This window comes from Ranitomeya imitator, chromosome 8 (genome assembly GCF_032444005.1).
Source record: "Ranitomeya imitator isolate aRanImi1 chromosome 8, aRanImi1.pri, whole genome shotgun sequence".
NCBI classification, from domain to species: Eukaryota; Metazoa; Chordata; class Amphibia; order Anura; family Dendrobatidae; genus Ranitomeya; species Ranitomeya imitator.
In genome coordinates, this window is record NC_091289.1 from 103,177,189 (window position 1) to 103,191,158 (window position 13,970).

The 13,970-nt window shown below is 41.6% G+C and overlaps 1 protein-coding gene across 6 annotated transcripts in view; it reads right to left on the reverse strand.

The window, feature by feature from the left end:
- Positions 1-13,970, reverse strand: part of PLA2G4A (phospholipase A2 group IVA) — a 197,882-nt gene that overhangs the window by 11,592 nt on the left and 172,320 nt on the right. For all 6 annotated transcript variants that reach the window (XM_069737229.1, XM_069737232.1, XM_069737231.1 and 3 more), the window contains 2 exons: positions 2,658-2,842; positions 394-589 (listed from right to left, as the gene is read on the reverse strand). In XM_069737229.1, the coding sequence (XP_069593330.1) occupies positions 394-589; positions 2,658-2,842 (381 nt within the window). The remainder of the gene's footprint in view (positions 1-393; positions 590-2,657; positions 2,843-13,970) is intronic.

Here is a 13,970-nt window from a genome sequence, read left to right on the forward strand (position 1 = left end):
GTAGTACATGGGTTACATGGCACAGTGAAAAATCAATAAGAAAGTATTCTGAGACACATCCTACCAATTGTAACTAATTTTGAATTTCTTTAAATATGACATTTTATGGAGATTATGGCATGTCAGTATCAATAGTTGCTGCTAGGTGTGTTGGTTAATGGGATATAGGCAAAAGACTGATGAATAACTACATCATACAATCTTTATTAAACTTTTCAGCACTGCTTCTTTTTGATATGGAGGTACACATACTGTATAAATGACAGCATTATCTCGGACGCTGAAAAAAAGAACAAAACCCACAACGTTATCCATAACATTAAGTCACTCTTATTTAGAACTGATAGATGATCTGTTGAAATAGGGGAAAAGTAACTCTTTCCATGAACATACCTGGTGCTTTGAAATCTCTAAATTGAATGTTAGCCAAAACAAAATGAATCACAGTGGGACAGTCTTTTTCTACGGATGGATTCTTAGGTCGAAATATGTAACACTCCTTCAATCCTTCTCTGTCAAAGACCTGTGGATCTATTTTCGGAAAGGGCAGTTTATTCATACGTGCCCACTTTTCAGCAAGTAAGAGTTCCTGGAGCAGAAGTGAATATTGCAGATATTTAGAATTCCTTAAAGAAGTCAAAAGTTCTCTACAACAAAGATCACTGACCCAGTGGAACAACTCCTGCAATTCCGTTCAACCAACTTAAAAAACCTTTAGAAATCACTATTTAAAAGTAACCACGTCATCATGACATGGAGGAAATAAAGTCCCAAAAATGAAACTGAAATTATAATTTGTACTGTATTTGACTTTCTTATAGAAATAAAATTAAATTATCTTTTTTGGCTTGAGTTCAGCATTTCAAGGAAAAACAGTTACAAATTAGAAAATGTCCTTTAGGTCTTTCACCTGTCCTTTAAGACAGGACTGTTCATCCAATAAAAAGCCAGATTTTTCTCTGTATACAGTGGCTTGTAAAAGTATTCACCTCCCCCTCCTTCTTGGAACTTTTTGTGCTCCTGGAATTTCACCGTTTTTTTTTTGTTTTTTTTTTTTGGAGTGTTGGAGTCAGTTCATGTAAAGAACATGCCTACAACTGAAAATTTGTTTTTTTTTCTGTGAAGCAAACAGATAGGACAGAATAACTGAAAACTTCAGTGTGCATAACTATTCACCCCCCTAAAATCAGTACTTTGTATAACCTACTTTTGCGGCAATTACAGCTGCAAGTTGCTTTGGTAAGTCTTAATGACCTTTGCACATCTTGACACTGGGATTTATGCCCTTTCCTCAAGGCAAAACTGATCCAGCTTCTTCAAATTAGATTGTTTTCTCTGGCAAACAGCAATCTTCAAGTCTAACCACAGATTCTCAATTGGATTAAGATCTGGGCTTCTCCTAGGCCACTCCAAAACATTTACACGTTTCCTCTTAAACCACTTCGAGTGTCTTGTTGGAATATTAATACGTCCCAGTCTCAAATCACTGACAGACGGAAACAGGTTTTGCTCAACAATATCCCTGTATTTCGCATCCTCCATCTTCCCCTTGGCTCAGACCATTTTCCCTGTCCCTTCTGCCAAAAAACATTCTCAAAGCATAATCCTGCCACCACCATGTTTCACTGTGGGGATTGTTTTCTTGGGGTGATGAGCTGAGTTGGTTTGGCATGAGACATAGTGTTTACCTTGGTGGTAAAAAAGTTCAATTTTGGTCTCATTGGACTACAGCACCTTCTTATAGACATTTGGAGAGTCTACCATATGTCTATTGGCAAACTCAAAAGGAGCTTTACAAGTTTTGTATTCAAGGTTTTTTTTCTGGACACCCTTCCAAAAAGGCCACCTCTATGGAGTGTATGGCTTTTTGTGGTAATATGGACAGATACTCCAATCTCTGCTTGGAAAGTCTGGAGCTCCTTCAGGGTTACCTTTGGACTGTGCTGCTACTCTGATTAATGCCCTCTTTGCCAAGGCTGAGAGTTTTGGTGGATGGCCCTCTCTTGGCAGGTTTGTTGTGGTACCATGTTCTTTCCATTTGATAATGCATTTGATTGTGCTCCAGGGATCATCAGAGATTGGTTTTGTTTTTGTTCTCTTTAAACCAACCATGACTTGTTAGAGATTTCCTTGGTCATCATGGTGTTTTTTGTTTATACAACTAGCACCTGCCTCTAACAGCAGCGATATGAGCTAGCTACAATCTTTTCTGCTTAACCACTTTAAATGTGGTGAAGTGTGGTGATCTAGATGGAAAATTTGCTTAGGCAGCCGCACAACCATTCTGCTGGGTGATCATAGGTTGTCAATGAATTGTGGTTGCAGTAGGGGTCTATCAAATGACGCTGTCATTGCCCTCTTGCTTAATGCTTGAAGTCCAACCCACAAGCATAAAATTCTAAGCAATGATTATAACAGCCATATAAAAAATATCCCACACAGTTAAAACTGTAAAGAAAGAAATTGAAATACCACAGTATTTGGTCACTGCAACTCCCACAAATAGCAATAACAAGCAACAAAAATTTTATACAGAAAATCACCGTTGCCAATAAGAACTTGACAGAAAAAAAAAATTATGAGGCTCAAAAAATGGTATCCATACTTAAAATACAGCTAAATACATACTCAAAATAAACATTCATATTATCTATTACCTTGAAAGGGGGGCTTGAATCACTAGGTCTAGCAGAAAAATCAAAAGAAATGATAAGATCAACTCCTCGCTGAGGCCTTAGGATTATAGGGTATGGAAGATTGAAAGTCAAACCACTGTCAACAATGTGTATTTTCTTGCTTTTTACATCCAGAGGTTCATAGATCTGTTCAAACTCGTCAGGATCTGTAATAAATTTGAACATATTAAGCTAATAGATGCAAGTCTTATTAACAGGTTTAATTAAATATAAAAGTTAGATGACACACAAGGACCACGTCTCAAAAAAACAAACAAAACAAAAATAAAAAAAAACTTTAAGAAGTGTCAAGAAAATATGTTACAGTAATGCCTAGATATTTATTTTCAAACCAAACATCCTGCTAAACTGCCTGATGCAGGCACATATGTCCAACCACATAAACCCATGTGCATACGGATGGCGGAGTGATTCAGCCAGTCAGTGCACTAGATACCTGACAATCTAAATATTAGTATTTGGAATGGTAGATAAAGCCTTTCATGACACGGATCCTTAATGGACCAATTCAGTATTTGTGTTTTATTTCCCCATCCATTAGCAGTCAGTAACGTATGTTCAGTGTATGCATGAAAATACTTATTGGTCTCCATCTTCTGCCACTTCCAGCCCTGCTCCGGTCCTCTCCTGTATCATATGATGGCAGTTTGGACCAGTCGGGTGACACAGCGTTTCTGCATAGACTGGAAGCCTTTCTCAGTCTCTGAGACTCCGTTCCTTTCTCAGAACAAGGCTCTCACAGACTTGCATCAAATGCTCTTTTTGTTGGCTTGCACAATGGACTATTGTCATCTCATGCAGCAAGGGGACTGGAGCAGAATTGGAAGCGGCAGAGGATAGTGACCGGTTAGTATTGTGCTGCACATTGAACATACATTACTGATCGCTAACGTAGGGGGAAATAAACACTGGAATTGTACTTAATGGCTTAGTTGAACTCCTTTAACCCCTTCCCGACCTGTGACACAGCGTATGCGTCATGAAAGTCGGTGCCAATCCGACCTGTGACGCATATGCTGTGTCAGAGAAAGATCGCGTCCCTGCAGATCGGGTGAAAGGGTTAACTCCCATTTCACCCGATCTGCAGGGACAGGGGGAGTGGTAGTTTAGCCCAGGGGGGGTGGCTTCACCCCCCCGTGGCTACGATCGCTCTGATTGGCTGTTGAAAGTGAAACTGCCAATCAGAGCGATTTGTAATATTTCACCTAAAAAACGGGTGAAATATTACAATCCAGCCAAGGCCAATGCTGCAATATCATCGGCCATGGCTGGAAATACTAATGTGCACCCACCCCACCCCACCGATCGCCCCCCCCAGCCCCCCGATCTGTGCAGCGCTCCCCTCCGTCCAGTGCTCCGCTCCCCCGTCCTCCTGTCCGCTCCCCGTGCTCCAATCACACCCCCCGTGCTCCAATGAAACCCCCCGTGCTCCGATCCCCCCCCCGCACAGCGATCCCCCCCGTGCTCCGATCCACCCCCCTGCACAGCGATCCCCCATCCCGTGCTCCAATCCACCCGCACGCATACCGATCCTCATCCATGCTCCAACGCCCCCCCCCCGTGCTCCGACGCCCCCCCCGTGCCCTGATCTCCCCCCCCCTTATACTTACCGAGCCTGCCGGTGTCCGTCTTCTTTCCCGGGCGCCGTCATCTTCCAAAATGGCGGGCGCATGTGCAGTGCGCCCACCGAATCTGCCGGCCGGCAGATTCGTTCCAGAGTGAATTTTGATCACTGAGATATAATCTCAGTGATCAAAATAAAAAAAATAGTAAATGACCCCCCCCCCTTTGTCACCCCCATAGGTAGGGACAATAAAAAAAATAAATAATTTTTTTTTTCCACTAAGGTTGGGGTAAGAACTAGGGTTAGGGTTAGGGGTAGGGTTAGGGTTAGGGTTAGGGGTAGGGTTAGGGATGTGCACACGTATTCTGGTCATCTGCGGATTTTTCCGCAGAGGATTTGATAAATCCGCAGTGCTAAACCGCTGTGGATTTACCACGGTTTTTCTGCGCATTTCACTGCGGTTTTACAACTGCGATTTTCTATTGGAGCAGTTGTAAAACCACTGCGGAATCCGCAGAAAGAAGCGACATGCTGCGGAATGTAAACCGCTGCATTTCCGTGCAGTTTTTCCGCAGCATGTGTACAGCGATTTGTTTCCCATAGGTTTACATTGAACTGTAAACTCATGGGAAACTGCTGCGGATCCGCAGCGTTTTCCGCAGCGTGTGCACATACCTTTAGAATTAGGCTATGTGCACACGGTGCGGATTTGGCTGCGGATTCGCAGCAGTGTTCCATCAGGTTTGCAGTTCCATGTAAACATATGGAAAACCTAATCCGCTGTGCCCATGGTGCGGAAAATACCGCGCTGAAACGCTGTGTTGTATTTCCCGCAGCATGTCAATTCTTTGTGCGGATTCCGCAGCGTTTTACACTTGTTCCTCAATAGGAATCCACAGGTGAAATCCGCACAAAAGACACTGGAAATCCGCGGAAAATCCGCAGGTAAAACGCAGTGCCTTTTACCCGCGGATTTTTCAAAAATGGTGCTGAAAAATCTCATACGAATCCGCAACGTTGGCACATAGCCTTAGGGTTAGGGTTGGGTTGGAATTAGGGTTGTGGTTAGGGGTGTGTTGGGGTTAGGGTTGTGATTAGGGTTATGGCTACAGTTGGGATAAGGTTTAGGGGTGTGTTGGAGTTAGAATTGAGGGGTTTCCACTGTTTAGGCACATCAGGGGGTCTCCAAACGCAACATGGCGCCACCATTGATTCCAGCCAATCTTGTACTCAAAAAGTCAAATGGTGCTCCCTCACTTCCGAGCCCCGACGTGTGCCCAAACAGTGGTTTACCCCCACATATGGGGTACCAGCATACTCAGGACAAACTGCGCAACAATTACTGGGGTCCAATTTCTCCTGTTACCCTTGAGAAAATAAAAAATTGCTTGCTAAAACATCATTTTTGAGGAAAGAAAAATGATTTTTTATTTTCACGGCTCTGCGTTGTAAACGTCTGTGAAGCACTTAGGGGTTCAAAGTGCTCAGCACATATCTAGATAAGTTCCTTGGGGGGTCTAGTTTCCAAAATGAGGTCACTTGTGGGGGGTTTCTACTGTTTAGGCACACCAGGGGCTCTGCAAACGCAACGTGACGTCTGCAGACCATTCCATCAAAGTCTGCATTTCAAAAGTCACTACTTCCCTTCTGAGCCCCGACGTGCGCCCAAACAGTGGTTTACCCCCACACATGGGGTATCGGCGTACTCAGGAGAAACTGGACAACAACTTTTGGGGTCCAATTTCCCCTGTAACCCTTGGGAAAATAAAAAATTCTGGGCTAAAAAATTATTTTTGAGGAAAGAAAACGTATTTATTATTTTCACGGCTCTGCGTTATAAACTTCTGTGAAGCACTTGGGGGTTGAAAGTGCTCACCACATATCTAGATAATTTCATTTCGGGGTCTAGTTTCCGAAATGGGGTGACTTGTGGGGGGTTTCTACTGTTTAGTCACATCAGGGGCTCTGCAAACGCAACGTGACGCCCGTAGAGCATTCCATCAAAGTCTGCATTTCAAAACGTCACTACTTCACTTCCGAGCCCCGGCAAGTGCCCAAATAGTAGTTTACCCCCACATATGGGGTATCACCGTACTCAGGAGAAACTGGACAACAAATATTGGGGTCAAATTTCTCCTGTTACCCTTGGGAAAATTAAAAAAAATTCTGGGCTAAAAAATTTTTGAGGAAAGAAAACGTATTTATTATTTTCACTGCTCTGTGTTATGAACTTCTGTGAAGCACTTGGGGGTTCAAAGTGCTCACCTCACATCTAGATAAGTTCCTTTCGGGGTCTAGTTTCCAAAATGGGGTCACTTGTGGGGGGTTTCTACTGTTTAGCCACATCAGGGGCTCTGCAAACGCAACGTGACGCACGCAGAGCATTCCATCAAAGTCTGCATTTCAAAACGTCACTACTTCACTTCCGAGCCCTGGCATGTGCCCAAACAGTGGTTTACCCCCACATATGGGGTATCAGCGTACTCAGGTGAAACTGGACAACAACTTTTGGGGTCAAATTTCTCCTGTTACCCTTGGGAAAATAAAAAATTGCGGGCTAAAAAATCATTTTTGAGAAAAGAAATTTTTTATTTTATTTTCATGGCTCTGCGTTATAAACTTCTGTGAAGCACCTGGGGGTTTAAAGTGCTCAGTATGCATCTAGATTAGTTCCTTGGGGGGTCTAGTTTCCAAAATGGGGTCACTTGTGGGGGAGCTCCATTGCATAGGCACACAGGGGCGCTCCAAATGCGACATGGTGTCCGCTAACAATTGGAGCTAATTTTCCATTCAAAAAGTCAAAAGGCGCGCCTTCCCTTCCGAGCCCTGCCTTGTGCCCAAACAGTGGTTTACCCCCACATATGAGGTATCGGCGTACTCGGGATAAATTGCTCAACAAATTTTAGGATCCATTTTATCCTATTGCCCATGTGAAAATGAAAAAAATTGAGGCGAAAAGAAATTTTTTGTGAAAAAAAAGTACTTTTTCATTTTTACGGATCAATTTGTGAAGCACTTGAGGGTTTAAAGTGCTCACTAGGCATCTATATAAGTTCCTTGGGGGGTCCAGTTTCCAAAATGGGGTCACTTGTGGGGGAGCTCCAATGTTTAAGCACACAGGGTCTCTCCAAACGCGACATGGTGTCCGCTAACGATGGAGATAATTTTCCATTCAAAAAGTCAAATGGCGCTCCTTCCCTTCCGAGCCTTACCATGTGCCCAAACAGTGGTTTACCCCCACATGTGAGGTATCGGTGTACTCAGGAGAAATTGCCAAACAAATTTTAGAATCCATTTTATCCTGTTGTCCATGTGAAAATGAAAAAATTGAGGCTAAAATAATTTTTTTGTGAAAAAAAAGTACTTTTTTATTTTTAAGGATCAATTTGTGAAGCACCTGGGGGTTTAAAGTGCTCACTATGCATCTAGATAAGTTCCTTGGGGCGTCTAGTTTCCAAAATGGGGTCACTTGTGGGGGAGCTCCAATTTTTAGGCACACGGGGGCTCTTCAAACGTGACATGGTGTCCGCTAAAGAGTGGAGCCAATTTTTCATTCAAAAAGTCAAATGGCGCTCCTTCCCTTCCAAACCCTGCCGTGCGCCCAAACAGTGGTTTACCCCCACATATGAGGTATCAGCGTACTCAGGACAAATTGGACAACAACTTTCGTGGTTCAGTTTCTCTTTTTACCATTCGGAAAATAAAAAAAATTGTTGCTGAAAGATCATTTTTGTGACTAAAAAGTTAAATGTTCATTTTTTCCTTTCATGTTGCTTCTGCTGCTGTGAAGCACCTGAAGGGTTAATAAACTTCTGGAATGTGGTTTTGTGCACCTTGAGGGGTGCAGTTTTTAGAATGGTGTCACTTTTGGGTATTTTCAGCCATATAGACCCCTCAAACTGACTTCAAATGTGAGGTGGTCCCTAAAAAAAATGGTTTTGTAAATTTCGTTGTAAAAATGAGAAATCGCTGGTCAAATTTTAACCCTTATAACTTCCTAGCAAAAAAAAATTTTGTTTCCAAAATTGTGCTGATGTAAAGTAGACGTGTGGGAAATGTTATTTATTAACTATTTTGTGTCACATAACTCTCTGGTTTAACAGAATAAAAATTCAAAATGTGAAAATTGCGAAATTTTCAAAATTTTCGCCAAATTTCCGTTTTTATCACAAATAAACACAGAATTTATTGACCTAAATTTACCACTAACATGAAGCCCAATATGTCACGAAAAAACAATCTCAGAACCGCTAGGATCCATTGAAGCGTTCCCGAGTTATTACCTCATAAAGAGACACTGGTCAGAATTGCAAAAAACGGCAAGGTCTTTAAGGTCAAAATAGGCTGGGTCATGAAGGGGTTAAAGCATTTTGTATTTTTTCCAATTAATGTTTTCTGGACAGTGCCTGGTGGGCATATACTGGAATACAAATCACAGAAAGTTCTGTGGTGGCATCGAGTCAGCAACAATTCTGCATCCGTTCTTTGAACTCTGTTGTTCTGTACCTCTATTATCCTTCCTAAACAGGAGCTAGCTGGCTTTTTTTGGCCTTTTGACTAAAAGCACTGGCCCATGAGTGGCATGGCCCTACCTTTAGGCTTAGGTCTAAAGTAGCACTCTGCTAGAAATGAATCACAAATGGTTTATTTATGATGTGAATGGTGCACTAATTCAGCAAACGTATGAAGACACTACAAATTACCAGGCAATCTGCACTTTATTTCTCATTTTACATAGACAAATTCTTTGATTTGAGACACCCTATCGCAGTCACACAGAGCCTGGCAGTAATAACCTCCACTATAGTATAATAATTAGCCAGTCCCTAAATATACATGAATTACATGTATATATGAAAAAATTAACAAGGGCATGTATCTACACAGTCTGACACTGGAAGCAGTAACCACAGTTATAGTCTGTATAGCGACACTCCACCAACTGCTAATTCCCAGCATACCATTTATTCAATGAACAAAAGAGGAAGGGTCAACTTAGTGTAGTTCCCCATAAAATAACATATTGGATCATAAGTTTTAGAATGCCATTTACTAATATGCGCCAACATGACAACAGCGCCGAAAGGCCCCATTTTTAAGGCAGTAGTTGTGCTATTTAAGGAGGACCTTTCACTAAATTTTTCAGGTTGAACTGGACATGTAAAAGTGTTTTTTTTCTTCATTTTTCCTCCCCATTGTGGAGATTTTAATAACAGTATTAACTTTATTTTCTTTAAACTTGTGTTAGGTCCAAGTGGGTACTTTTAACTAGGGTCCTGTACATCTTCCCCCTGAATGAGTTGCCCAATCATAAGTAGGCAGCAACATCTTAGAGACCACATGCATCCACCATAGCTTAGGTTTCTCTTTGAACCTTTTAGGAAGAGCTTATTTTTTCATTAAAACACACCAATAAGCTTTGCTCTATCACATTCAGAGAGCCATAACGTTAATACTTTAATGTACGGTAGATGTATGAGGGCTTCGTTTTTGTGGGCCACATTTTCAATGCAATGATTAAGGGCATCGCTGAAACACGTTTGGAACTTAACTTTTGTACAATGTATTCACAGTTGGTTTACTAGATATACAATAAAGATTAACAAGTCATGCCTCACCTACATGATATGGAAATATAGCAGACTTTTTAAACATTTACTTAAGTTTTGAATTGCACCAACTTGAGTACATTTAACTTATTGATTACAGTAATTAACTTTTTGAAGTAGGAAAAAAGGTAGCAGATCCTCTGTTCTTACCAATTTCAATTTACAAAAATAACTGACATTAGGTCATAACATTAGATTGTGGGGGTCAAACATCCAAAACTTCAACCAATCAGTGGAACCAACACATAATACCACAATCAAGCGGTTATAAGCTCCAGCTGCAGCGCACTGCAGAACTGCCCTAGCCTCTGGATAGGTCATTAATATGCATGACTGGACAATGCGTTTAAGGACCATAGCTGTATAAAAGACTTTTTTTCAGGATGGGTTCTAGTTTTAGATGACAGAATCTTACTTCGTAATGGAGTTAAAGATATGGAAAACATAAATAAATAGCCTCAAGATTTCCTTACCAGATTGTCCATTTAACACAGATAAAGATCTATTTTATTATATAAACATGTATAACTTACTGATATATTTGAATTTACTAAAGGTACCTGGAATCTCCACTTTCAACTTGTGCTCAACACAGGAGGGCATTTCCCGTGTTGGCATGTCACCAGAGCTATGTGTGAGGGGATGTGTCTGGCTCATTTTAGTAAAGCCAGCCCTCTTCTCTGCCATGGCTGATGCACAGACTGGCTTGCTTAACTTTTAAAAGGAGTCAGACAGACATCTGGTATAACAAGGGTCTGGCTGTACATTTGCACCAAAAGGATGCTGAGAAATTTTGTTCATGAACACGTAGATACAACATCACCTGAAATATAACATTAAGGTCAGGCGATGATATGGCTACTTTCTTACCATTTATGTAAAGATTGACTTATCAACAGTCTGAATTACCTATACAGTGGGTACGGAAAGTATTCAGACCCCTTAACATTTTTCATTTTCACTCTTTCATTGCAGCCATTTGGTAAATTCAAAAAAGTTCATTTTATTCTCATTAATGTACACTCTGCACCCCATCTTGACTGAAAACAAAAACAGAAATGTAGTAATTTTTGCAAAGTTATTAAAAAAGAAAAATAAATATCACATGGTCATAAGCATTCAGACCCTTTGCTCAGTATTGAGTAGAAGCACCTTTTGAGCTAGCATAGCCATGAGTCTTCATGGGAATGATGCAACAAGTTTTTCACACCTGGATTTGGGGTTCCTCTGCCATTCCTCCCTGCAGATCATCTCCAGTTCCGTCAGGTTGGATGGTGAACATTGCTGGACAGCCATTTTCAGGTCTCTCCAGAGATGCTCAATTGGGTTTAGGTCAGGGTTCTGGCAGGACCAGTCAAGAATGGTCACAGAGTTGTTCTGAAGCCACTGCTTTGTTATTTTATCTGTGTGCTTAGGGTCATTGTCTTGTAAGAAGGTGAACCTTCGGCCAAGTCTGAGGTCCAGAGCACTATAAAAGAGGTTTTCATCCAGGATCTCTCTGTATTGGCCACATTCAGGTTTCTTTCAATGACAAGTTATCCTGTCCTTGCAGTTGTAAAACACCCCAAAGGCATGATGCTATCAGCATCTTGTTTTACTGTTTTGCTGATAGTAAAAGCAGAGCAGAATAGCTGCAGCAGAAAAAAACTGCATGCAAGAATTTGCCTAATTTAACCTTTTCAACTACATATAGTAATAATTTTCATCAAGTAATGGATGTGATTAAAAAAATACCTTCCTGTGTTACATGCTGATGACATCTTGAAAAAGCTGTTGGACAAAGGTGTAAATTTTGTATCCAGGACAGGAATTACTGTGTGATCAGAAGGTGATATCATGTTACCATCGAAACCTTCAAAAAGAACCTGAAGTCCCACCTATTCAGACAAGCCTACAACCTGCAGTAACCACCGATCGACCAAACCGCTGCATGACCAGCTCTACCCTCACCTACTGTATTCTCACCCATCCCTTGTAGATTGTGAGCCTTCGCGTGCAGGGTCCTCATTCCTCCTGTACCAGTTATGACTTGTATTGTTTAAGATTATTGTACTTGTTTTTATTATGTATACCCCTCCTCACATGTAAAGCGCCATGGAATAAATGGCGCTATAACAATAAATAATAATAATAATAATAATAATAATAATAATACCAATAGTAAGGCAAAAGGTTAAAACAAAACGCAGCTAGTTATCCCTATCTGGTTCATATAAATGCGGTAAACGCCAGTGAGGCTTATGTCGATATATGGACAATTCAAACGAAATCAAAGCTACAGCTGCTCCTTATATACACAAGAACCGCAAGTTTATTAATTGCAGCACAACTTATGTGGTTTATGTTATTATGTGCGCGCAGTGCAGTCTCCAATATGTCGGATGCACTACACGATCTCTCAGGACTAGAATTGCGGAATATATATATGATGCCACAAATACCACAACAAGAAGTTTATCAGGAGCTTCTTATTTTTCATCTGTCCACAAAGGTTGTCTGGACTCTTTTCATGTTCATGGGTTATAGAGGAAGTTCCTATCAGTGATCGAGGCGGTGATAGAGACAAAGTATTGCATTTTAAAGAAGCGCAATTCATTTTCAAGCTTAATTCCAGAGTTCCTTCTGGATTGAATAAGAGAACGGATATTATGTATTATTATTGAACTCATGACTTTACATCTATGATATTATGCATTTTTTTTTTACGTTTTGTGTCATTAGCATAACTCATTTACATGACTAATTGCTCACCTCATTTCCTTTTCCTCCATTTCTATTTAGCTATGCCTTTGCACTGATCACAGATATGGTTATGATTAAGGGTACCGTCACACAGTGCAATTTTGATCGCTACGACGGCACGATTCGTGACGTTCGAGCGATATAGTTACGAGATCGCAGTGTCTGACACGCTCCTGCGATCAGGGACCCCGCTGAGAATCGTACGTCGTAGCAGATCGTTTGAAACTTTCTTTCGTCGTCTAGTGTCCCGCTGTGGCGGCATGATTGCATGGTGTAACATATATCGTATACGATGTGCGCATAGTAACCAACGGCTTCTACATCGCACATACGTCATGAAATTATCGCTCCAGCGTCGTAGATTGCAAAGTGTGACAGCAGTCTACGACGCTGGAGCGATATTGTTACGACGCTGGAGCGTCACGGATCGTACCGTCGTAGCGATGAAAATTGCACTGTGTGACGGTACCCTTAGAACACTCATTTGAAAGGCGTAATCCATCACTCACTATTTTAACAGCATGTTTTTAAAGGCATTGTAATAAAATGAAGTTTTTAACGTCCACTCAATAACCTGATTTTGGATGTCTGTTGCTGGACCTTTTTTGTTTGATTCACTGTTTGTATTGGGCAGGTGATGAGCAGTGCCTGGTTTTCTCCACACATACTGCTTAGAATTATCACCAAAAAGGTCTATCTTTGTCTCAGACCAGAGAATCTCATTTCTAAGTCTGGGAGTCCTTCATGTGTTTTTTAGCAAACTTTGCGGGCTTTCATATGCCTTGAACTAAGGAGAGGCTTCCGTCGGGCTACTCTGCCACAAAGGCCCGACTGGTGGAAGGCTGCAACGATAGTTGACTTTGAGGAACTTTCTCCCATCTCCCTACTGCATCTCTGGAGATCAGCCACAGTGATCGTGGGGTTGTTCTTTACCTCTTTACCTCTCTCACCAAGGCTCTTCTCCCACGATTGCTCAGGTTGGCTGGACGGACAGGTCTAGGAAGACTTCTGGTGGTCCCAAACTTCTTCAATTTAAGGATTATAAAGGCCACTGTGCTCTTAGGAAGCTTGAGTACTGCAGAAACTCTGTTGTAACCTTGGCCAGATCTGTGACAATTCTGTCTCTGACCTCCTTGGCCGGTTCCTTTGACCTTCTTTGCGGTCTTGCACTGAGGAGAGGTTTCCTTTGGGCCACTCTGCCATAAAGGCCGACTGGTGGAGGGCTGCAGTGATCGTTGACTTTGTGGACCTTTCTTCCATCTCCCTACTGCATCTCTGGAGCTCAGTCACAGTGATCTTGGGGTTCTTCTTTACCTCTCTCACCAAGGCGCTTTTCCCACGATTGCTCAGTTTGGCTGG